The following is a 25687-nucleotide window of genomic DNA, read 5'->3' as shown; positions in this document are numbered from 1 at the left end:
AAGATAAACGTGTTCCAGCAAGATTACTTAATGAGTTAAAGTCCAAAGTTGTGAAACATTTCATTAACACAGGCAGGACCAATTCGCCAGGCTCCTCGAAGAATTCCCTTAGCAAACCGTGACGTTGTAAACAAGACTACACATGAAATGAGCGAAAGCGGCGAGTCCATGAAGTTCACCTGAGGGACTTTTGAAGAAAAAAGGTGGCAGCATGAGAGCACAGAGAAGACAACTTTCAGCGGTAGAGGTGGTATATAGAAATTTACCGAAATGCCCTTTGAATTATGTAACGCTTCTGCTACCTTAGAGACTTATGGACCAAGGATTGCACTGGAAGACATGTTTGATATATCTCGACAATATCAATGTGTTGGGTAAAAGTTACACGATGATCTTCAAAGCTTGGAAGAGGTTGTTCAACGGATAGCTAGCGCTGGTCTAAAGCTGAACCCGATGAAGTGTTCTCTTTTCGAAAAGAACTCTTAGGACAGAAAGGGACAACGGAGGGCAAAAGATAGAGACAGTAAAAGATTGGCCATTCATTAAAATGTACATGAATTGCTCATTTTCCTTTGACTGGGTTTTTTTTATCGTCGATTCGTTCCCAATTTTGCCAGCATAGCTAGTAGTAGGCGCATCATAATATAGTAATATCCCTAAAATTTATTTATTTAATACCACTTATAATATATAAGTTGCTTTATTTCATCCATGAATCAAATAGAAATATTAAAATAATAAATATGAATAAGTTTAATCATCCATTTTTATTTTTGCAAAGATTTGATAATACGCACGTTCTCATTTTTTAAATTGTCACGCTCTAACAATAAAAACAGCATTTTAAATAAATAAATCACAATGGTGAACAAATCAATATCAACTAATATTTTCCTGTCAGAATCATGGAGTTATTTCGATGAATTTTAAATAAGGACTAGACATACGTCCACGCGGTGAACAGTTACTTTTCTTGATTAAGAGAATTAATAAATTCTTCTAATTTTTCTTGAATGTGTCGGACTTTAACTGTAAAAGAAACCATATATTTATTTGCGATTAACTCAATTTAAATAACATACTTAATTCTTCCGCAAGTGTCACTCGCTTCCCGGTTAGCAATTGTGCCTTTTTCTCTTCGTCATCACTAAATTCATCCAGAACCTCTTTAATCTCTTTATCTAATCGACGCGCTTCACGATTAATTACTTGCTGCCGCAAAGCATTGGAAGTAACCTTAATCACTTGTTGAATGCGCCAAAAGAGGACTACATCGCTACAACTTATCTGAAACATCATTAACGACTTCGTAAACTTGCTAACAAAGTTCTATACATTCATAATTATTACCTCACATTCTGCACCCTGTTGGCTGTATAAGTAATATGCTTTACGGCAGTCGTTCGCACGATTTAGTGCCTGTTTCAAGAAGTGTCTGAAATTAAAATAACAAAAAACCTGTGTTTAAAAAAAATTTTCGAACAAACTTGAAAAACATAGAATACCTTCGATAAATAGGAAACCACGTTTGACGTATGTAGTCTGTGTCGACCTCAATGCCATCACGCTGTAGGTTCTTTCGGACAGTCGTTAGTTCGTCGTAGGATAATGTAGGTAAGTGTTTCTAAATTGTATTACAATTAAAATGATATTTGATTGTACTAACATATTTTGGAGCACTCACATCATCGTTTTTCAGTACTTTATCCAGTTCCGATTTCACATAACGTCGTTTCGATTGATCTTCTGTTAGCGATTTCCAATGAGTTATACGAGTGAATTGCCCTGGACCCAACATCTCATTCAAAGTCTCTTCAGTGTGTGTCAGTTTAGCTTTTACAGAGGTTTCCAGAAATTTAACAGCTTGATCCCACTCAGTTTTATCATGAACGAACCTATCTTCTAATGTATTCAGTTGTATGACTCGCAACATATCGATAGCCTTATCTTCCCAAGAATGCCTACGAATCGCTTCGTCCACCACAGCGCCTTTAAGGTTATCAAAAATGTCATCATGGTCAGGTGATTTTTTCGCCTTCTCCATTAAATATATAAATTCATTTTGCAGCGCTTCCCAACCTATGTATAGTATATATATATATTATGACCAAAAATCATTTTAATATCCTAACGGAACATACCTGCTTCCACCGATTTAGCAGGCAGAGCCTGTTCTGCCCACTGCCGCAGCTTTATATCCACCATTGTATTGAAGGAATCTGGAAGGATATTTATATGAGTATGAAGAGGTGTTTGGTAAGATTTTTAACAACTTATCAAAAAAGAACAATGAAAATGCTTGATTACGAATATAAATATGTATATAAAACGAAACCCACGTGTACATTACTTTGAGTACACCTGAGTACATAAGGTGTGAGTGGAATTCATACATAAAAAACATATGAAGAAGTTTTTGTGCGTTTACATATATATGTTATTATAGTAGAACAATCCAAACACATACTGCTCCGTTTGAACGCCTGAATAATAACAATTATTAAAAAAATGTTTTAGGCATTAATGAATTCATTAAAAGCACAACATAACAGAATGAGTGCCAGCAAGCGAACTACAATAGTTTCTAGTTTATATTTACATAATATTACTTTGAGAACCTGACTGTGCGGCCGGCAGGTAAATATTCTCAAACACATAATTTGATAGCTTGTCCCAAAGTTTTTCAGTCAACGCTTCTTCCCATTTCTTTGCGGATATTTGTGAGAGCGTGATAACTTCATCCAAGATTTCCCCTTTAGCTTTATCAAATAATTCGTCTCGCCCTGACTCACGCAGCCTGTACAATACACACTGTATTAATAAATTAGTATTCACTGATAAATAAGGAAATTACCGTGGGAAATTGTTTTTCCATTCTGTCTCCAAATTAAATCTGGTAGCTTTAAAAGCGTCGGCTTGTTGCTCTATTGTTTCGCGGACCATTTTCCAAAATCGATCTGAGACTGCCAAGCTGAGATTTCGGCTAGTTACTTGGTGTGGCATTATCACACCTCGTCGGCTAAATGGATATCAGTTTCACTCAGCTCTTGAATTGGTAAAATTAGTTACTTACTGGAAAAGCTTTGAATTTTTGAAAAAGTCTTCTTCATATTGCCTAATGGCATCAATGCTGTCGTCTTTGCGCCCACGACCAGTTACTACAGCATAATATCCTAAAGCTTTCATAGGGAATAACTTGCCAGAAAGAATTTTGCGTATCTGATAAATGAAATGAATATGACTTAGTTATATTAAGGAAATGCAAATATTCCTAACATACTCTATCAGGATCTGCGAGTTCTTCTGCCAAATCCACTTTGGTTAAAACAAATATTGTGCGTCGTCCTAGTGGATCACACTGCATTACCAGATCAGTCACGTTACTTCGTTCAGCATCAACTGAACCATCTTGAATGCATAAAATTATTGCATTAGGATTGCTCATGTAGTGCTTAGTCATTTGGTGAATTGAGTCTTTCGTGTCAGCTGCCATATCAACAGTCATCGTCTAAGTAAAGATATATAAGCAAAGTTTCAGTTAATGTTCATATATGTATATAACGTAATTATTTTAGCTTACAGATATTATTCCTGGTAAATCGACTAAAACCATTCTTTGCAAACCTGGTCCTTTTACTGTCATTGAAATGACCTCATTGCTTACTGTTTTGCCACCGCGAACAGAAGCTCTCATTCTTAACTCAACTTCACGGCGTAGCTCTGACAAGTCAGATTCTTTATTCAAGTCATATTCACGATCCGAGTCACGAAATTGAGCAACATGATAAGGCCCTTCTGCGAGAGTCACCTTAACTGGTGCACGTGTCATCATTTCTCCACTGCCACGAGGGAAAATGCGTGCCTTTGCAATAGACTCTAAAACTGACGTTTTTCCACTACTTTGATCACCAACAACCACAACGCGAGGTAAATGGTCGGCCATGGAATAGCTTGTGTCATAGCCTGACAGTTCATCAAGAACCTCTGAATACATATCAATAAGGGATTTTTTGATTTTCTTAGCAGTTGTTTTTTTATTCGCTTTTAGTATTAAATACTGCTGCCTTAACTCTCTATTTTCTCGCTCCATTTTTTCCAATTCCTTTTGGTATTTAATTTGTACATTCATTATTTCCGTTTGTAAAGTTTCAACTTGAGTTTGCAAATTCTCTAAAATTAAAATTAATATTTAATTTAATTTTTTTGATTAATTAATTTCTTTGAAATTTCGTAATTACCATATTTTTTACGACTGTCATCATTAGACAGACCTAATGCCGACACAGAAGCTTTGGATTTAATATCATCTTTTGCTAATTATTAAAAGGTTATTTAAAAAATATTTCATTAGTACATGTGTATCAATCTTTATATACAAGTATGTAAATTCGTTAAATGCTTTTGAAATTCTCTCACTAAAAAATGGCTAATGATATTAAAATGAACGTACATTCAATTATACTGGCATTGTTGCCTTGATAATCCGCGGCCTCAATGGCATCATCCAGACGATTATCGAACCATATTTTCCATTCTGCTATCTTCTCTTCCCCGAGCTCCTTTAGCTTAGGATCTAAATACGAAAACAATTACATTTAAATTACATATGAAAATTACTACAGTTATTTATCTGCACAAAAATACAATTAGTAATACCCAATTACTTATTTATATTAATAAAAATTCCTACTCGAGCTGTGAGAGAATATCAAAAACACTCATTATTTACATTTCTTACCTATTTGCACAACTTCCTTCATAACACTGCCAACATCCATCAATTTTCTCGAAAAATTATTCCATCTTTCGCCTTGTGGCAAAACATCCTCCAACCATTTCATGTCGGGCAGACCATCTTTCCATTCTTCATATTTCTACAACGATTGATAACGAACATATTTATACTCAATAATCTGTTAAAAAAATATTTGTCAATATTTATACTTACTTTACTTAGTGATACGCCACCACCAATAGCGCCACCAAGAACAATATATCGTAGTTTTAAAGCACCACGTAATATTCTGACCACAAGCATTCCGTATTTACGAGTTGGTGGTACATACCAGCCATATCTTCCGTACAGTTGAGGGTGTAGCAAATCACCCGGACCACGTTTACTTTGGGGTCTGCCGTACTCATCATAAGTTTGCCGGCGTACAGACTTGTTGCAAAGCGTGGAATGATTGGAGCAAATAACTTTCGTGCATAAATAGGTGGTTCTTTGGGTTGTACCCCTGAAGGATATGGGAGAAATTTATTAAACGATGACGACATTACATTTATAACATCAGATAACTGTTTCATAATCTATCTTATATTTTGACTTACACATGTGATTTGTTAAAGGCTAACCGTAACATGGTCTAAAGAGAAACCTTATAGCTTCTCAGTCTACAGATTAAATACGCGGTGCAGACGAAAGTTCAGTTGGAAAAATTAAATATTTTCACAAACTGTGAAAATAGTGCTCTTCTTTTTCACCTGATTGTGTTGCTCATCCACTGACACCTAATGTAACTGCCAGACGTTTCAAAATTAGCTTTTCTATAAAAGGTCTTTTTACAAACAAGGTGTTCACACGAGGGATAGAAATGTCTTCACGAGGATAATAGTCTTGACAGACGACAGCTTTAATTCGGATTAACTGCGCACTTAATCAGATCCAAATTTGAATTTGACATACGGTAGCTATGCGAGTTTTAAGCTCTCGTAAGCAGCTGATGGTCATTTTTATAATATTTTCAATGAAAATGGATAGAAGATAAACATTGCGGTTGTTGGCCAACCAATTTTTACAAAACCATTTATTATTACAAAAACGTATCAACACGTTATTTTTAAAACTGCATCATAACATAACACCATAACACAAAACTTCTGGTTTTATTTAAAAATTTGAGGATTAAATGGGAGTTAGCAACGGAGTTATCTTCACTAACTCCTGAATTAATCCGGATTAATGCTGATGTCTGTCAATGCTATTAGTGTCGATATGGTACGATGTGCAGACCAAAGATATAGGGATATCGAACTTATTCCAATGTGAGAGACAAAATCCTACTTTTTGGGTATTTAAATTAGACCGCCCAACATTTATAACAATTCGAAGTTATTATGTGTTAGCAATTTAATATATCACAAACTTTAAATATTTTTTTGATATTTTATAAAGCCATTTAAACTTTCTAGCTCTCAATTAACACTTGTTTTTTATCACTTTCAATTAAAAATTAATACTATGATGCATCACAAGGCAAAGCATTTTATCAAATACATATAAATTTCGTGTTTTCCTTAATTTTCATTGCTTTACATTTTTATTAGTAAAAAGCCTATTTTTATTATTGGTAGAATTTCGATCTTACCGTACCAGTCTTTCCAGTTGTGAAATGTGTCAAAACCCACCCGATACGGTTAACAGCCAAAGACGGGCAAGTAAGTTACTTTTTCATTTCCAATGACAGAACAGTTGGGCATCTGTTGTTCTTGTTGTAACGAATATCTAATTCCTGTTAGGATGGTAAGGATTAGAAAAGTTGTCACTGCCGTCATCCAAATGTAGGCCCAGGAAACGTGCTGTTTTGACGGGGTCGGACCAAAGGGAGAAGGCTGTCAGATGAGTAGGGTTAGCATAGCATGCTAAGAGGTGGCCAGTGTCATGCGGGGACTCATTGCACGCTGAACATATATTTGATATTTCAGGGCCTATTCTGAATGTGTACGAGTTTAATCTGCTACAGTATCTAGAACGAACCTGCGCAAGGGTCACTCTCGTTCGTCAGGACAACTCGAGCTCTTCGTCTGCAATGGGTGGTGGTTTGACTCCAAGTAAGCCATTCACTCTGAGGGAGTTGGTGAAGGTGTTAATGACTCAGACCATATCGGAAGTTAGTTGCGTCCGAAGTCTGGTCGGCGGATTGTTTGATGTAGTCGACGTCGTTGAGGAATGACCTATTGATGCTCCTAGGAAGCGGTTCCGCTCAAAGCAGGTGATTGCATGCGGTGAAGGTGCTCTCGGTAAATTCTGTGAAGCCGACCCAGTTGGCCTTGTTATAGTTAACGAAGGTCCATAGAAAAAAAGTCATGGTCCACCTCTTCAGTCCTGGAGGCAGCGTAGAGTTTTTGATGTCTTCAAGTAGCGCTATGTGATTGACTGTATCAGATCCTTTTGACAAGTCCAACGCTAGAGGATCGTCCCATCGGAGGATGGTTTCTGGTTAAGGCCTTAAACTATCTGGGGGCTTATGACGCTAAGGGCTGTGGTGGTACTGTCCATTTTTCGGAAGTCATGCTGGTGGTTTGCTAGGCTCAGGTGGTGTATGAAGGTCGAGAGCAGAAAGGCCTCAAGTGAGAGAGGAGAGGACAGTTATCAGACGACAGAACTCCCTTTTACTAGCGGGTTTGCCCAGGTTTCAGTAGTGAGACGACTCTTCCGATTTTACTCACATCGGGAATTTGAAGAATTTTCAGCGACAGAAGATCTAAACGGTTGTTTAACATGGTTTCTTGGACCGTGGCTATCCACGTTCCTGGCTCCTGAATGCAACTATCTCTTCGATCTTGCTCTGGAGTCCGTTGCGGTTGAATTGTATAATTCGAGTTTGCCTCGGGTGTCCGTGAGTGATTCTGTGAATGAGGAAGTTGCGTGTAGGTGATGGGTGTTGCAGCGGTAAAACCTGCAAGGGCAGTTGTCACACTGTGGGGTTAGTTGGAGACACCACCATTGGGTGACGGGGCAGACTCCTGTAGCATGGGTCAACATATGACACACTCCACTCACGTGTGGTGCGCAGGCCGGAACATGGCGGGAAGTGACATCAACCAGTACAAGAATTGCACTTGACTGATGTAACATTCCGATGTATGACGGTCTGACACCCGGAACAAACAGTGCGTGGAACCTAGAGTTGCAGAGTGGTTCTCGCACGAGGATTAGAACGGAATGAAGATTGGGGGAAGACTGATCAGAATGGAAGACATGCAGTGCAGAAGTGCAGATTGCACAGCCGTAGAGGCTAAGATTGCAGTAGTGCGTTGGCAGCATGGAGGAACGTAACTCGTGATCCACTCCCTGTGTGTCTTAAGGCTTGAGCAGGTTTTAAGATGACTTCCTCCGTTGCATGTACATATTACACCTGACCGAGGTGGTGTTTGGATGGAGCCTTTTAGCGCCGACGCAGCAGAAAAATTCCTCCTTGTCCAGGTTGGACTCAAAGCCGGCAAAAGTAAGGAGGATACGGAGCAAGGCGTTGCTAAAGTGACAACAAACTTCTACTAAGCTTTACTGATTTAACCGGGGTTAGATCTCCGAAATACAGCCCTTGGCCGGATAAAATCCGGGGGAACCGGTTGTTGTGTGAAATAAATTAGAATTTCAGTTGGGCATCCTTTATCTCTTATGTAGACTATGAATGATAGACTTTTAGATTACATTAATTACTTACGGCCGATTTCTTAATGTCTGATTAGCAATAAGTTAAGTGCTTATTAACTTAACCAGTACTTTTTCCAGTCAAATTTTTGTTAACTTAATCAATACTCTTTCTTCCGGTGAGGTTACCCAGAATTTAACAGACTGGCTTAATCCCCTTTGTAGTAAATCGGAGAGATTTGTCTCTAGCATTGTCAACGGCACATCAAAAAATCAACGATTTTATGTTTTTTAATTTTTTTTGTAAAACATTTAAATAGATATTTATATGTAACTATATGCAAATATGATCAACAGAGAGCAACAACAACTATGTTGTCACTACCGAAGGGCTCCACGTCGGTGACCAAATGAAGCATTATAAAGAAATAAGGCAGTGTGGCGAACACAGATATCAGAAGAAAATAGAATCGACGATAATTTGCCAGAATTAAAGAGACAACGAAGTTCGTAGTTCCCATATTGTTCGAGTGGCAATGATTATTTTATAATTCACTAATCAATCTCAAAGTAGACGATTTATCGAATAAATCAGATACAGTATTCAAAAGCCTCTTATATAACAACCTGCTAACCAATCTAAAGTTTTTGCGGTGTAATTACATACATATATCTTCTATTTAAGAGAAGAGAATTGTGAATGTTAATTCTTCTGACGATAAGCTGTACGAGATATACGACGACATTGACATAGTTCAGCGAATTAAAAGACAGCGACTACGCTGGCTAGTCATGTTGTCCGGATTAATGAAAACACTCCAGCTCTGAAAGTATTCGGCGCAGTACCCGCCGGGGGAAGCAGAGGAAGAGGAAGACCTCCACTCCGTTGGAAGGACCAAGTGGAGAAGGACCTGGCTACGCTTGGAATATCCAATTGGCGCCACGTAGCGAAAAGAAGAAACGACTGGCGCGCTGTTGTTAACTCGGCTATAATCGCGTAAGCGGTGTCTACGCCAATTAAGAAGAAGAAGAATTCTTCTGACCCAATCTTTGGAGACACCCAACACTTTCTCAGATTTACTAGTACAAAAAGCAGACTGTTTCAGAGAAGAGAATAATCACTTCATTATACATTACTCTCTTATATGATATTGATAGAATATTATTATATTATATTATCAGCTGTTAATGCATACTGTGTGAAGGAACACTAGAGACCTTTGCAATGATGCAGTTGAGTAATAATAAAGAAATTAGCACAAAAATTGATTAATTGAGAAAAGCTAGGCTATTTAAAACGCGATTTGAATGCAAGCTTGTCGAAAAAAGTAAGCCGAAAACAGAAACCTCAGGCAAGAAAAGATAGCGTAGACGTACCGTTAATAATGTTAAAATCAGACATGGGCTGGAACTAAACACACGTGCACCTAAAAAGCAAGTGACAACGACAGAGATACATATATTGCAAAGCCAAACTGGGCACATAGGACAGTTTAAAACTTATATGAAGGATGTTTGCACAAGCTATGAAGAAGGAATATTGATAGTATTTCCAAAATCCCATCATAGTTTCGATGATTCAAATTCCATAAATTATATAAGAGTTCCACAATAGTTCCAGTGGAAGGCATTACATTGATTCTAGAGAAAAGGTAAAGTTTTTTGGAAAACCTGTTGAGTGGTTAGTTTTCTTCTTCTTTACTGGCGTAGACACCGTTTACGCGATTACATCCGAGTTAAGAACAGCGCGCCAGTCGTTACCTCTTTTCGCAAAGGTGGCGCCAATTGGAAATTCCAAGCGAAGCATGGTCCTTCTCCACCTGGTCCTTCCAACGGAGTGGAGGTCTTCCTCTTCCTCTGCTCCTCCGGCGCGAACTGCGTCGAATACTTTCAGAGCTGGAGTGTTTTCGTCCTATCGAACAACGTGGCCTAGCCAGCGTAGCCGCTGTCTTTTAATTCGCTGAACTACGTCAATGCCGCCGTATATCTCATGCAGCTCATCGTTCCATCGAATGCGATATTCGTCGTGGCCAACGCGCAAAGGACCATAAAACTTTCGCAGAACTTTTCTCTCGAAAACTCGCAACGTCGACTCATCAGTTGTTGTCATTGTCCAGGCCTCTGCACCATATAGCAGGACGGGAATTATGAGTGACTTATAGAGTTTAGTTTTTGTTCGTCGGGAGAGGACTTTACTTCTCAATTGTCTACTCAGTCCGAAGTAGCACCTGTTGGCGAGACTTCTTCTGCGTTGGATTTCCAGGCTGACATTGTTGGTGTTGATACTAGTTCCAAGATAAACGAAATTGTCTACGCCTTCAAAGTTATGATTGTCAACAGTGACGTCAGAGCCAAGCCGCGAGGGCGACGACTGTTTGTTTGATGAGAGGAGATATTTCGTCTTGCCATCGTTCACCACCAGACCCATCTTCTTTTCTTCCTTATCCAGTCTGGAGAAAGCAGAACTAACGGCCCGGGTGTTGAGGTCAAAGATATCAATATCATCGGCGTACGCCAGTAGCTTTACGTACACTCTTATAGAAGATTTTACCTGCTCGATTAAGTTCTCCAGTTCGAATTATTTTCTCCAGCAGCAGGTTGAAGAAGTCGCACGATAGGGAGTCGCCTTGTCAGAAACTTCGTTTGGTATAGAACGGTTCGGAGATGTTCTTCCCTCAGCTTACACAGACGTATTATTATAGTTTTGCAGGGATACCAAATTCAGACATCGCGGCATAAAGGCAGCTCCTTTTCGTACTGTCAAAAGCAGCTTTGAAATCGACGAAAAGGTTGTGTGTGTCGATTCTCTGTTCACGAGTCTTTTCCAAGATTTGGCGCATGGTGAATATCTGGTCAGTTTTTGATTTTCCAGGTCTAAAGCCACAATGATAAGGTCCAATCAGTTTGTTGACGCTGGGCTCGGCCGTCAATTCATCGGCCCCCACCGCTTTGTTGTTCTTCAGACGGGTAATTGCTATTCGAACTTCTTCATTGTCGGACAATGGAACGTCTGCTCCATCGTCATCGATTGGAGAATCGGGTTCGCCTTCTTTTGGCTTTATACTTTCACTGCCATTCTGCAGGCTGGAGAAGTGTTTTCCCATAATTTTAGTATGCCCTGGGCATCAGTCGCTAGATCACCTCCTTGGGTTCTACTAGAGTATCCTCCGGTCTTGAAACCTTCTGTTAGTCGCCGCATTTTTTCGTAGAATTTTCGTGCAATACCCTTGTCGGCCAACTTATCAAGTTCGTACTGCGTCTCGCTTCCCTCTTTAACTCTTGGCATCTATCCAATCCTGCTCGACATGGCACTCCTCGTCTTAGCAGCTGTTCTTTTGCCTTTTCCGAAAACCAATGGTTTCGGTTGCAGCTGGACGTAAGGAGCTTGAAATGCCGTCCCACAGTTTTCTTATACCGAGTTGTTGATGAGTGCTCTCAGAGAACAGGAGTTGTGATTGCAGCTTCTTGACGTCAAACTTTCCTTGTGTTTGTTGACGTCGTTTTTTGTTGCACAGAGGCGGGTGCGAAACTTGGCTGCAACAAGATAATGGTCCGAGTCGATGTTAGGACCTCGGAGTGTACGAACGTCTAGAACACTGGAGACGTCTCTTCCGTCTATCACAACATGATCGATCTGGTTGGTGGTTTTTCGATCCGGATACAGCCAGGTAGCTTGATGTATTTTCTTATGCTGGAATCTAGTACTACAGATAACCATATTTCGGGCTCGACGAAGTCGATCAGCCTCAGTCCATTTGGGGATGTTTCTTCGTGGAGGCTGAATTTACCAACTGTTGTGCCAAAGATACCTTCCCTGCCCATCCTGGTGTTAAAGTCGCCAAGCACGATTGTGATATCGTGGCGGGGGCAGCTCTCATAAGTGCGCTCCAAATGCTCATAGAAGGCATCTGGTTCTTGTGGTTCTTATGGCATTAACTACAGTGGCCATATAAAGGAGCAAAATTTCGGTGTGGGATTCGTGGTGGGAGAGAGACTCCGTCGCCGAGTGCTGTGCAGCTATGAGATCTGACCCCGCCACATCACCCGCGGTGACATATATAACTTGAAAGTCGTAAATAATATCATCTAACTTGCATACGACATTAACACCAACAACAACGTCAGCATCGAAAACCAACGCAGAATAACTCTCGCCAATAGATGCTACTTCAGACCAAGTAGACAATTGAGAAGCAAAGTCCTCTCTCGACGAACAAAGACCAAATGCTATATGGTGCAGAGGCATGGACGATGACAACATCTGATGAGTCGGCGTTACGAGTTTTCGAGAGAAAGCTTTTTCGGAAAGTTTATGGTCCTTTGCGCGTTGGCAACGGCGAATACCGCAGTAGATGGAACGATGAGTTGTACGAGATATACGACGACATTAACATAGTTCAGCGAATTAAGTGAGAGCGGCTACGCTGGCTAGACTCTAGCTCTTAGAGTTTTCGACGCGGTAACTGCCGGAGGCAGCAGAGAAAGACCTCCACTCCGTTGGAGAGACCAAACATCAAAAAGGGAGAACGGTTGTTATAAACTCTACTATAACCGCAGAAGCGGTATCTACGCCCATAAAGAATAAGAAGAATGTACAAGTGTATGGTAATATTTGGTAAAGTGTGTTTGGCTTGTGATATGAGTTACCTCCGGGGTATGCCACAATGAACGCTTTGCTTTGCTTCTCTAATAAAAAATGGAGGCAGTCGCATGGCATGGCATAAAAAGATAAGTTCAACATTTTCTCTCAAAACAAATGTCTGACGTAAAGCGAAGAAAAAGTTCTATGTGAATTGGCCATAAGGATGACAATTCATACCAGAGATAAAAGAATGTCCAACTTATTCCTGTGCGACTCAGCAATAGGTTCAGGGATAAATCCCGGATAACGCTTTTTCATTATGCAGATTAAAAATTAATTATATTTTGACCGTTTAATTAATGGAGGAACTATTTAATTAATTTTTTTGTGATATACTAAAAATGCATTTAATAAACGTGAACGCTTTTGTTAATTCATGATATAGACCTAATTTATTAGTTTATAATGAATGAATATAATGCGTGAAAATATTTGATCATTTTCAAACATAATTTTGCGACTTCAGTGAATGGTTAAACGAGATTGTGATTATGAATGTTGTATTTATGAGAATGTGATAATAAAGAAAACATTCCGATTCATATTGCCGTCGGACTGGTTACTTCTGTGATCGCTGCAAGCGACACCACCAGAGAATTTGCCGAGAATGAGCGACAAAGAGTCGCCGTCTGATCACCGTCCCAAGTGTAAAAAGATGTGAACGAACTCATACAGCATATATCGAACTTAGCTGTCAAAGCAAATGTCTGAAGCAAAGCGAAGCGAAAGTTTTATGTTAATCAGCCAAAGGTAAAGTGTAGCAGAAAATATTGGCGCAATTTGCGCTGCTAATTTTATGTTGACTGCCATTGCATGATACTGTGGGTTTAGCATATTTGACAATATTTTGTTATTTTAAAATATTTTCAGAAGTAATCAACTCATTTTAGTCCAATATTTCCTTTTATCCTTTTACCGTTAAATATATATATGTACATATACATATGTATACTTATACATATATACATAAATTTTTATTATTTATGCTATGATTGGTACCCTACATATTTTCGCTCAATTCGTAAAACACGCATATTAAAAATATTTATTACGTTCAGAACGTGCGTAATGCATGTGACTTTGTTGCGATTTATTTATAATTACTAATAATAGAATATTGCATTGAATATTAGATTATACTTTTAAGTTTAAATTAATTTAATTAAAATATCTAGTTATATTTTTCATTCATTCTGCCTCTTATGAGTGGTTGTATCATTTGACTCCTGCCGTATTAAGAAAAATTTACTACCGGAAAATATTTACCTAGCTTACGAATTTTTTTCATAGTAACAAAACATTTTGAGCCAGTAAGTTGAATTGCTTTTGATATCTTACTATCTTCGAGAATAATATCTTCTATTGAGTTCAATTTACATATGCTTTCACGTATGTGCATTGAATTTTTTTCGAGGAAAATGGAATTGTTCTTAATTCTTTGTGAATCAATGGAAATTATATCATCTTCATACTCTTCCTTAGTTTCTGCAACAGTGTATGAGTTAACATTAAAAAGAGAATTCCTAATATCGGTTTGAATGTCAGATGTGAGACATTTTTGACGAAATTCGTATTCCTGTGCCTCGGTTATACGATCCAATGATTGGCTCTCCCGAACACGACGCCGACCTGTTCCGATTATAAACAATTCTGAATTTGATTCAAGTGAACAGTTATGTTTATTTTTCTCGTCTTTCGGAGTTTTCTTTTGTCGTTCTGTGTGCGAGTTACCGTCCTTTCGCTTCTCATCAGTTTTATTATGCTAAATTAAAAAAATTATAATTAATATTATTAGTTAACGAAATATAAGGAAACAAATATGTATATATGTGACCTGATCTACGAAAAAGGAAAAGGGAGCTAACGTGCGAAAACTAGTTTTCTGGGAAACAGCTGTTAAAATTTCATCTTCCATCCGAACCAACTAAAAAGTGAAATCTGATTTTTTGACACCTAAGCCCCCTTTCCGTAGACCAGCTCACATATAGTAGTTTATCATAAACTACTTTTTCTTACATCTTTGCTATGTTTTTGATTATCCTTTTTTCCGCTTACGTTTGTATTACTGCCGGTAACCATTTGTGTTGATGGTATTTGGGATCCAGAGGGAGGGCACGATTGATCTTGTGAATCACTTGAATCATCGTGGGAATCACGTCGGTGCATACGAAATCTCGTTGGAGTGTCTCCAACGAATTTGTTCATCTTTTTCTTGCTACGTGCTTTAGTATCATCATCCGATGCTTCCGAGCTACTACATGAGGGTGTTCGAATTTTGCTTAGTTTGCTACGACGATGTGTTAGTACTGGGTTTTTGTTACTCATAGGAATTAATTTGCCTATTTCAAGGTCTTTCATTCCTCTTAAAGCATCTTCCATTACGGGTGGTTTAGCTGTTCTAAAATTTGAAGTGTCCTTCTTCACACCTGTATCACATGTGACGTGATTTTCTATTTGGTTAAGCTTATGTACTAAAGTAGCGTCTACTGATGCAGTCATTTTTGGGCGATCATCAACTTGCATCATAGAATTGGATTTCGTCCGTTCTTGAACCACACAATTCAAACGACCATCAGATATTGATTCTCGTCGTGTAATAGCCACACGTAATTCATTACCATCATTCGTATTTTCGTAGCCAGACTCGTCTTCGTCCTCTTCTCGGACAATACTACACTTTCTACTTCTTTTATCCTGAATTAATAGAAAAAAACATGTAACTTTTATAAGGTTTCAGTTTACAAAAGCGTATTTAGTAACTAACGGTTTTAGTTTCCGCTGCAGGTCGCGCCACCATATTTATCGGCATTACTATTTTATTTGAGTCCAAAGAATTTATTTTTATGTCTGGTTGTTTCTCACGCTTTGAATCTGTAACGTTAGCCCTAAAAATTTTTAAATGAGTACATACGTCGATATAATTATAAATTTATTTGACGTACTTCGTAACAACTTCTGGTAAAAAGAGAGATGTATGCTTTTTCGGTAATTGCTCTTCGCGACGTTTACGTAGCCTCAATTCTGCCAAAAGGAAATATGTTGCTGTGATGTGATTATATTGATTTTTGTCCAGCGCCCTATACATTTTTTTCATTATTTAAGTACAATAGCTTGTAAGACGATTAATACTCACTGCAAAATTTCCTCTTTAGGAGCTATGTTTCCGTTAATCATTTTTTGTATTATGAAAGCGTGGTCTTCATCACTAAGTTCTTGCCTGCTTATCAATGGCAAACTATCGGTCGCATCAAAATCGGGTATTTCACTTAACCAAGGATGTGCTGCAATCTGTTCAAGGGTAGCACGTTTTTTTGGGTCACGAACCAACATTGAACTAATTAGCTGTTTACAATGTTGAGACACCTGTGGTGGGACCGTATATTTACAGTCCATAATCATGGTCAAAGTTTCTGAATCATTCGCTTTTTCAAAAGGTGGCTGACCACAAACAAGCATATAAAGTATTACTCCCAGAGACCATATATCTGTAAGAAATCTCAGATTTGTTAATTTACGAATTTTATATTACAATATTTTAATGCTCACCAACAGCTGGCGCATCATAAGAGTCTCCTAAAAGAATTTCCGGTGCAGAATACGCCAAACTGCCGCAAAATGTTTCCAACTTTTGACCAGGAGAAAATTTGTTGCTAAATCCAAAGTCTGTTAATTTAACGACACCAATTTTTTCAAAAAATACAACATTTTCTGGTTTCAGGTCTCTAAAAAATCCAAAAACAAATTGCATTAAAAAATTTACTCTATCTTAATTACAACATATAGTATTTATCTATGCACAGAATAGTTAATTATTCGCAAATAACTTTAAACTTTTATGTTAATTATGTATTGCGGATATGCAATTTACATTAAGAAATTGCACTTTGAAAAATCCATCATATTAAATACAAAATCCTTTACTCACCTGTGAACAACATGCAGCTGATGACAATAAGTGATAGCTCGTAAAATTTGTTTAAAATATTTTCTGGCGAATTCTTCGCTAAGACCCCCCTCATGTTTCATTATATAATCATAAAGATCGCCACCATCACCCAACTCCAACACTAAATAGAGTTTAGTTGGCGTGTCAATAACCTCATAGAGACGCACCACATTCGGATGTTGTACCAACTTCATACATCTAAACAAAATAAACAATTTATTAATGGCCCTTACTATAGGTTATTTTTTTTTTGTTTTTCGTATATCCTACCTTACTTCTTGAAATAAATGGGCTTTGGATATTTCATCTAATTTAGTCTTATCTACTACTTTCACTGCTACTTTGGCACCAGTAAATACATGTCGGGCCAATTTCACTACAGCAAAATGTCCGGATCCTAGAGTTTCTTCTAAATCATATAATCCAGCTATTTTTCCATCGTAAGAACCACCGCTACAACCGGATATAGATTGTATTTGTGTTGCCGATGCACCGAAAGCCATATTCTCATCAGAGTGCATGCCCGAATTCACGAATATACTTTGGTGATATGGTTGTTATATTGAATAGGCAGTTAATTCTAGTAAACTTTACTCCGTTTAAAAATGTATTTTCGTCTGGATTATATAGAACTTTTAGTCATAACTAAAAGGCATTCCTTAATAACTTGACGTTTGTTCTAATCAAGCGAAATATTTCTTTGGAGATATTTCCCGAGAGAATCTGCCTCATTCCGTTTTAGAGAAATGGAAACCTCTATATTCTTCTTCGGTTTCGATCAAATTAAACACATTTTAATGAAATTAAATTCTCTACGTCCTTTTAATAGCAAAACTCCGAATCTCCATGCACTCTTCTGTGAAGTTAATTTATTAAAACACTTATAGAAATAATTCTTCAATTCTTTTTTTGATCCAATATCTGTATGCGACGGGCTCTGGCTGTAGCAAATGCATTTTTTTAAATGCTGCCACACCATCAGAATTATTATGTAAAGTCTCCACAGTGTAGATATCTCCTTATTTTTTGTTCAAAAACAAAATTTTGCTGGCCCAACTCAATAGCTCGTTTTCAATTTAATTTATTACATAAAAAACATTTCCGTAAAAGTTCCTTACTTACCGTAAATCTTGTATACCGTTCAACACCATTTATAACTCATATTACATAAAAACATATATATATATATATGTATATATAAGTTAAACTATCAAAAATTTTATATTAATTGATTAAACTCCGTAATTTGCGTACGCGGAGGACACTTTTAAAGTAACAGTCTTTGCTAGGTAACATTGGAACATCTAACCACCATATTATTTTTTCATGATCTAGTAATAATAACAAAATTTTCAAATGTGGTAACTTTGTAGTGTTTAGACTATCACTTGATTGCAGGAAGATTTGCAAAATTAAGCAGGAATTTTGCTCTGATTTCATGTTTTGTGCGGGAATTGGCAACTAATTTTTGCAATGGCACAGAAAAGGAGTAAGATGTGTCCACATATTGGCAATGAGCATGTGCTGGAGATTAAAAAGCTTGAAAAGGTACACAAGTATTAGGTGCTTTTCGTAATGCCATTTTATCTACTAACGGACCGAAATATTTGTTTTTTTGGAGTAGGTAAAGTCATGTGCAGAGTGTGAATATTCCGGACCGAATCTATGGATCTGTCTTCAGAGAAATTGCTTACGTGTGGGATGCTCTGAACAAGCCAATGATCACAGTACTGAACATTTTCAGCTGGATAACTGCCATTGTCTACACATGAATATGTCATCACAACGTTTGTGGTGCTATTTATGTGAACGAGAGGTGTTTATTGACGTGAAGCCAACATTGATAGAGGATCCGTTTATAACAGCAATGAGGTCAACGGTCGCTTCGCCAAAATATGAAAAAGATAGCAGTGATGGAAATGAAAGTGACGAAAACAACGAGGAAATATCGTCGTCATCAAATGGATTAATCGGACTTCAAAACATCGCTAATACCTGTTACATGAACTCAGCACTACAAGCTCTCAGTAACGTACAACCCATGACACATTACTTCCTTAACTGCAGTGATCTGGTTGAACACATTGTTGAGCAAAGTTCAAATCGGAATAAAGTTGGACTTGCTAAAAGTTATCAGCGGTTAATTCATGACATATGGTGCAGAAAGGGTATTGGAAAAGGTAAATATACAAAATTATTTGAATCTGTTTATTTATGCAATATTGTTGAAATGTAGATTACATTGCACCTCGTGGAATATTATATGGAATTCGAAGTGTTCATCCAATGTTTCGTGGCTTTCAGCAGCATGATACCCAAGAGTTTTTGCGTTGTTTTATGGACCAATTACATGAAGAATTAAAAGAAAATAGCCATGTATTGCCAATAATGTCATCTACCAAAACTCCAATGATAGAGACGAACACCTCCGAAGAACCAGTAGATTCAGACTCTGTGTCTCAGTCAAGCTCCTTGTCAGATTCTGAGTATGAAACGTGTGATAGCAGCCTTTCCCAGCATTCTAATCAAGTTAAAGGACAGTTAAATGCAAGTAGCGCAGATCGTAGTCGAAGAACGCGTAAATCACACAACAGTTCATCGCAGCCTCAAGCAGAAGTTCATTCAATTATAAGTGATGTATTTGATGGAAAATTACTCTCATCTGTACAATGCCTCACTTGTGATCGCATTTCCACACGCGAAGAAACGTTTCAAGATCTTTCGTTACCCATTCCGAATCGAGACTATTTGAACATGCTCCATCAAAACCATAGCTTAAGCGCTCAAAGTCTTAATTCAATTGACACTTTGGCACCTAATAACACAGACGGATGGTTCACCTGGTTCTGGAAGGTTTTTCGATCATGGCTGTGGGGCCCTTCTGTCACGTTATATGACTGTATGTCAAGTTTTTTTAGTGCAGACGAACTCAAAGGAGACAATATGTATAGGTATTTATTTTCGATAATATTTAATTATAATATTTTTATCGACAAAAATTATTATTACACAGTTGTGAAAAGTGCAATAAATTAAGAACAGGAATTAAATATTCACAAATTTTGGAACTACCGGAGGTGCTGTGCATTCACTTGAAGCGATTCCGTCATGATTTGTCCTACAGTTCGAAAATATCGTCACCAGTTCATTTTCCTCTTGAAGGTTTCGATATGAAACCATATTTACATAAAGATTGTAAATCAGTGGTAACAGTGTACAATTTGGTTTCTGTAATTTGTCATCATGGTACCGTAGGCGGTGGTCATTATACATGTTTTGCCCGTAATCCTGTTACAGATCGTTGGTACCAATATGATGATCAACACGTCACAGAAGTACAAGCTAGCACTGTTCAGAACTGTCAAGCATATGTTTTATTTTATCGAAAGCATAATCCTCAAATGGATCTAGTTAGAGCAAAGGCAAGTGAAATTTCTGCGTTGAATCCAGTCCACACGGCAGAAATTCGATTTTATGTTGCACGTGAATGGCTCTCAAGATTTAGTACATTTGCGGAACCTGGACCAATCAATAATTGGACAATACTGTGTTTACACGGTGGCCTCCTACAGTCTAAAATGGCTTTGTTAGATCAGATTGCAGTACCTATATCTCAGCCATTGTGGGATTTTCTATATTGTACATTTGGTGGCGGGCCTGCTATAAACATGTTGTTTGAATGCGAAATTTGCAAAAGAGCAGCTGAATCTCTGAAACGACGCCAACTTTATGAATTATGTGTGTTCACGAAATTCACTGGTATGGATACTGAACATGATTGTGGCGCCATATATGCCATATCAATGCCTTGGCTGCGAAAATGGCAACAATTTGCTCGCGGGATTACTCATAAGGAACCGGGACCCATTTCTAATGCTAATATTGCCCTAACAGATGCTGCTCAGACGTTACCAATTCGACAAGTGCGACCGGGCTCGGACTATGCCCAGGTGAATGCTCTTCTGTGGCGTTTCTTTTATGGTATTTATGGAGGAGGGCCAGAAATAATGCTTCGAGGAGCGGTTACAGAAGAGGTTTGTAAACTTCAAAAAATAAAAAGACTTAATTAGGAAACAATTTTTACTTTTAGATTGAAATCATTGACCAAGATGAACAGTTCGATTCTGACCATTTAGGAGACAAATTTGATTTTTCTGATACGGAAAGCAATATAGGAAATATGAATTCTGTTGATATGAATGAATCTGAAGCGATGCAAGAAAATTTAATTGTAGATAGTAGAAGTTCGGATGACAGTAATCGTTCGCCAATATTGTCTGTTCATTATGGCAATTTTAAAGAAGTCAAAAATACAAAACGTTTTGGAGGTAATAGTAAGAAGCTACGCCCACCATTACTTCGAAATAGTCTACGAAGAAAGAACACAAAAAGCCGAAATGCTATTAAAAGTGCATTTGGACCTACAGGTAACATACTACATAATTTTTGATCATGGAATTTCATTTAAGTTGCGTATTAACAACAGGTAATTACAATTTTCGGAGGAACTTCGATAGCATAGAAAATGGTTCAGCGGAAAAAGTAAACAGACATTCCACTCAAGCAGTTGATATCGAACCCGACTTACAGCAAAGTGCATTTAATACAAATCAAAAGCAATCATTCCTATATGAAAACAAGCCTAGAAAACCAAATTCAAAGAGCAACTGTGCCGAAAGATTAGGATCATATTCTGACGAAATAGTAGCGGTGCATACTGGACATACTAAAAATAGATCGAGAAGTAAAGATGGCGTAACTCTTCAGAAATTTGTTCAGTTTCCGGAATCCAGAGAGACCACCGAAACTGATATTTAAAAATCAGACTTTCGAAGTAGTCATTACAATTTTTGTAGAGTTAATTCTGTTGGGCTATCCTTGTATGTATTTTTATATTCGTAAGCTTTTTATATTTACATTGTAAATTTATCAATGTATGTAAGTATATATGTATATACCAATGATGAAATAAAAGAGAGGTTAACCATGTTTAGTAGAAAGGTTGTATTTTGTAATTTGAAGATAAAGAAAAAAATGTTTGGGTGAACTAACAACATAACTTTAAAATTAATTATACTGAATTATCTGTTATCATGTGAAAAAGGCGTAATCAAATTGTGTTTCATACTTAAAATTTTTATATTTGTTTTACGTAACCGACAAAACGATATATAATTCTGTGCAAGAAATATTCCTTATTCTGTGGTTTTGTAACAAAAATAAAAAATAAAACATTTTGTGATAATTTCCTCTAGTAAAAAAAATAATTTTTCTTAAGTTCTTGTCATACGTACATATATGTATTATCATAAAAGTTCTTTAAATACTTAATTTTTCTACTTCTTTATAGGGTTTAACAAAAGGTTTCGAGAAGAGAACGTATTTTCTTTGGATCAAAGATAAAGACTTAATATATTCTATGTATAGTCATATGTATGCACATGTGTAAATTTGCTTTGTTCATTGCTACATTTGCCTATTTGAACTGTCAGCTTTTTTAATTATTTGCTAAGGCTTGATTCATCTTTAGTTTATTTCATTGTGGTATATACATATGGTAGAGGCTACTGTTTGCAATATTTCAATATATTTGTTCGTTTAAATAAAAAAATTAAATGTATACGTCATAAATTATAGTTTTTCTATACAGATCAGGAACTCAGGTGAATTTCGAAAAATAAACATATAATTTTAACAATAAGACGTTATATTATTTTCCACATAGATAGGTCAATCGGTTAGGCGGAAGTATTTTCATTGATTTCTGATTTAAAATATTATTTCACCCTGAACCGGGTATATTAAGTTTGCCACGAAATTTGTAACATCCAGAAGGAAAAATTCAAAATAAACGTAAATTTTCATTGAATTATATATCATACTAGTGGATCCGGCTACGCGTTGCTGTGGTATATTTTACGTTCATAAACGTTTAAAATGTCATTGCATTATTTTACAAAACAGTGTTGCCGTGAAGTATTGCTTTGCTACGTAAACGCATCTGTTTGCAATGTTGCATTGCAAACTGCGTTTATGAAGTCAGCCATACATTTCATACATACATATAATAAATAATAATGCAGCGAAAATTTTAAATAAAATTTTAAGGCGAATAAAGTGGAAACGTTTTTGTCGGTATAAGAATCAAAAGGATTGTACTTGAGGTTTAATTTTGAATATGTTCATAGAAATAAATTTCATTGGAAAAAATAACGAATTTAAGGCTGTTTTCTCAATTTTAACGATTTTTGAATCGTTACAGAACATAAATTTTTCTGTTTGCAAGACTTTCTTGTTTAGATATGTATGTATGTATGTAATTTGACCGGAATTCGTAGTAATTGAATACTCTAAACGGAATGTTCTGCTTTCTCCAGACTGGAAAAGGAAGCAAAGCAAATGGGTCTGGTGGGAAACGAGGGCAAGATGAAATATCTCCTGTCATCAAACAAACAGTCGTCGCACTCGCGACTTGGCTCTCACGTTACTGTTGACAATCATAACTTTGAAGTTGTAGATAATTTCGCCTATCTTGGAACCAGTACAAACACCACCAACAATGTCAGCCTGGAAATCCAATGCAGGATAACTCTTGCCAACAGGTGCCACTGCGGACTGAGTAGGCAATTGAGAAGTAAAGTCCTCTCTCGACGAACAAAAATCAAACTCTATAAGTCACTCATTTCAAGTATTCCCGTCCTGCTATATGATGCAGAGACATGGACGATGACAACATCTGATGAGGCGACGTTACGAGTTTTCGAGAGAAAGGTTCTGCGAAATATGTATGGTCTTGGTGGTATGGCCACGGCGAATATCGCATTCGATGGAACGATGAGCTGTATGAGATATATGACGACATTGACAAAGTTCAGAGAATTAAAAGACAGCGGTTACGCTGGCTAGGTCACGTTGTATTTGCTTGTACATAAATCATAAAATTTTGACTGCAGCTTCATTAGTAGGCCCACTCAACAATTGATTGTTTTTTCCAAAAGTCTACAGTTGATGACAGAAAGAGAAGTCGTCACTCTCGCGTGGTTCGAACCAATCAACAACAGCTGACCCTAGTGTATGTGGCTGACTTTTCATCGGCAAATAAGTGGGATATATTATTAAAATTCGGCGAGAATCTTTTTCTGATAATAATGTATCCTTGTGGCGAAGAATTTTTCCAACTCCCACATACTACATACTATATAATGATTTTGGTTATTCTAACAAGCCGTAACTGAATCTGTAGATCAGTATTAAAGTAACGCCAAAAGTTAATGCAATTCATCTTTTTCTTTACTGGCGTAGACACCGCCAATGTCGACGTATATCTTATACAGCTCATCGTTCCATCGAATGCGGTATTTACCGTGGCTAATGCGCAAAAGACTAGATCTTCCTCAGAACATTTCTCTCGAAAACTCGTAACGTCGACTCATCAGATGTTGTCATCGTTCATGCCTCTGCATCATGCAGCAGGACGGGAATTCTTGTAATGTGTGACTTATAGAGTTTGGTTTTTGTTTGTCGAGAGAGGATTTTACTTCTCAATTGCCTACTTAGTTCGAAGTAGCACCTGTTGAAAAGAGTTATTCTGCGATGGATTTCGAGTCTGACATTATTGTTGGTGTTGATACTGGTTTCAAGATAGACGAAATTATCCATGACTTCGAGTTATGACTGTCATAACTAGTCGCGGGTGCGACAACTGTTTGTTTGACAGGAGATATTTCAGCTTTCCCTTGTTCACAACCACACCCATTTGCTTCGCTTCCTTATGCATTCTGGAGAAAGCAGAACTAACGGCGCGGGTGTTGAGGCCAGTGGTATCGATGTCACCGGCGTACTCCAGCAGTTGTACACTCTTATGGAAGATAGTATCTTCCTTGTTTAGTTCCGCAGCTCGAATTATTTTCTCCAAGAGCAGATTGAAGGTGTCGCACGAAAGAGAGTCCCCTTGTCTGCTCTCATAGGTGCGTTGCAAGTTCATAGAAGGCATCTTTGGTCACATCGTCCTTCTCTTCCGTCGGGGCGTGGGCGCAAATCAGTGATATGTTGAAGAACTTCGCTTTGATGTGGATTGTGGCTAGACGTTTATTCACCGGGGTGAATGACAGTACTCGGCGACTGAGTCTCTCTCCCACCACGAATTTACGCTCCTTTGTATGTCTACTGTAGTAAATGCCACAAGGACCTACTCGCCTCAGTCCTTCTCCTGTCCATCGCATTTCTTGGACGGCGGCGATGTCAGCCTTTACTGTAACGAGGACATCAACCAGCTGGGCAGCGGTACCTTCCTAAATAAGGGACCGGATATTCCAGGTACATGCCCTTAAAGATGGCGTTTTTTACGTGGCGGATCCCAAACCCAGTGCACAACCTTCTGGAGGGGATGTTTCTCTTTCACACTTTAGCTCGCCTTCAAACGGATGTCTTTTGGCTAACCAGAGGATACTTGGTGTAGGACTGGAAGCCGTGAGCTACTTGAACCATATATAAAAAAATCGTTTTTGGCCACTCCCAAGTGAATGGCAATCAGAGAACTTTCCTCACTTGTGTGAACTTCCACACCTCCATCCTCCTTAATGCAATTAGTGTGGAAATTTCTCTGTACTCAATGTACCATACAAGTAGGTAGCGATTTCTGACTTTCCACCTGAATTTAAATCGTTTAAGTTAGTTAAAATTCGTGATATTGTAATAAAATTAAATGGACAAGTTATCCAAAAAA

The 25687-nt window shown here is 37.7% G+C and overlaps 3 protein-coding genes and 1 long non-coding RNA gene across 7 annotated transcripts; 2 read left to right on the top strand and 2 right to left on the bottom strand.

Annotated features, from left to right (window-relative positions):
- The first annotated feature begins 48 nt into the window (after positions 1-48).
- Positions 49-877, top strand: LOC120773061. Its single transcript, XR_005705122.1, has 2 exons — positions 49-241; positions 308-877. It is a non-coding gene; the product is annotated as an uncharacterized LOC120773061 (long non-coding RNA).
- On the bottom strand, positions 749-5515 carry LOC120773060 (dynamin-like 120 kDa protein, mitochondrial). Of its 4 annotated transcripts, none has more exons than XM_040101993.1 (16): positions 5332-5515; positions 4949-5237; positions 4739-4874; positions 4451-4573; positions 4239-4313; positions 3581-4170; positions 3281-3508; positions 3074-3219; positions 2855-3019; positions 2610-2797; positions 2142-2219; positions 1685-2079; positions 1506-1624; positions 1351-1435; positions 1083-1287; positions 749-1029 (listed from the first exon to the last, which is right to left on the bottom strand). In XM_040101993.1, the coding sequence occupies exons 1-16, from the start codon at positions 5361-5363 to the stop codon at positions 965-967; spliced, it is 2919 nt and encodes a 972-aa protein (XP_039957927.1). In that variant the 5' UTR covers positions 5364-5515; the 3' UTR covers positions 749-964. The 4 variants fall into 4 exon arrangements, with proteins under 4 accessions (XP_039957927.1, XP_039957928.1, XP_039957929.1 ...); XM_040101994.1 differs by having other exon boundaries at positions 2619-2797; XM_040101995.1 differs by lacking the exon at positions 4451-4573.
- An 8545-nt stretch (positions 5516-14060) lies between these two features.
- LOC120771613 (SNF-related serine/threonine-protein kinase) lies at positions 14061-17483 on the bottom strand. The gene is made up of 8 exons (XM_040099702.1): positions 17233-17483; positions 16942-17160; positions 16563-16738; positions 16150-16501; positions 15959-16093; positions 15781-15901; positions 15033-15710; positions 14061-14778 (listed from the first exon to the last, which is right to left on the bottom strand). Exons 1-8 carry the CDS (start codon positions 17481-17483, stop codon positions 14251-14253), a joined length of 2460 nt encoding a protein of 819 aa, XP_039955636.1. The 3' UTR covers positions 14061-14250.
- An 849-nt stretch (positions 17484-18332) lies between these two features.
- LOC120771278 (ubiquitin carboxyl-terminal hydrolase 33) lies at positions 18333-21962 on the top strand. Its single transcript, XM_040099203.1, has 6 exons — positions 18333-18510; positions 18587-19142; positions 19199-19913; positions 19976-20996; positions 21053-21389; positions 21449-21962. The coding sequence occupies exons 1-6, from the start codon at positions 18436-18438 to the stop codon at positions 21778-21780; spliced, it is 3036 nt and encodes a 1011-aa protein (XP_039955137.1). The 5' UTR covers positions 18333-18435; the 3' UTR covers positions 21781-21962.
- The last annotated feature ends 3725 nt before the right edge of the window (positions 21963-25687 follow it).

The sequence above is a fragment of the Bactrocera tryoni genome, chromosome 3 (genome assembly GCF_016617805.1).
Source record: "Bactrocera tryoni isolate S06 chromosome 3, CSIRO_BtryS06_freeze2, whole genome shotgun sequence".
Classification (NCBI taxonomy): Eukaryota; Metazoa; Arthropoda; class Insecta; order Diptera; family Tephritidae; genus Bactrocera; species Bactrocera tryoni.
This window is presented reverse-complemented; position numbering and strand designations above follow the sequence as displayed.

Coding starts and splice junctions, on each gene's coding strand:
- LOC120773060 (XM_040101993.1), bottom strand. CDS start 5,363: ATGTTACGGTTAGCCTTTAACAAATCACATGT. Junction 3,220..3,280: donor AACTCGCAGATCCTGATAGA/GTATGTTAGGAA, acceptor TTCATTTATCAG/ATACGCAAAATTCTTTCTGG. Junction 1,030..1,082: donor GACACTTGCGGAAGAATTAA/GTATGTTATTTA, acceptor TTTCTTTTACAG/TTAAAGTCCGACACATTCAA.
- LOC120771613 (XM_040099702.1), bottom strand. CDS start 17,483: ATGCACTCTGATGAGAATATGGCTTTCGGTGCATCGGCAACACAAATA. Junction 16,739..16,941: donor CAGCTGCATGTTGTTCACAG/GTGAGTAAAGGA, acceptor TGGATTTTTTAG/AGACCTGAAACCAGAAAATG. Junction 14,779..15,032: donor ATCAAAAACATAGCAAAGAT/GTAAGAAAAAGT, acceptor TTTTTAATTTAG/CATAATAAAACTGATGAGAA.
- LOC120771278 (XM_040099203.1), top strand. CDS start 18,436: ATGGCACAGAAAAGGAGTAAGATGTGTCCACATATTGGCAATGAGCAT. Junction 20,997..21,052: donor GAGGAGCGGTTACAGAAGAG/GTTTGTAAACTT, acceptor TTTTACTTTTAG/ATTGAAATCATTGACCAAGA. Junction 21,390..21,448: donor AAGTGCATTTGGACCTACAG/GTAACATACTAC, acceptor TATTAACAACAG/GTAATTACAATTTTCGGAGG.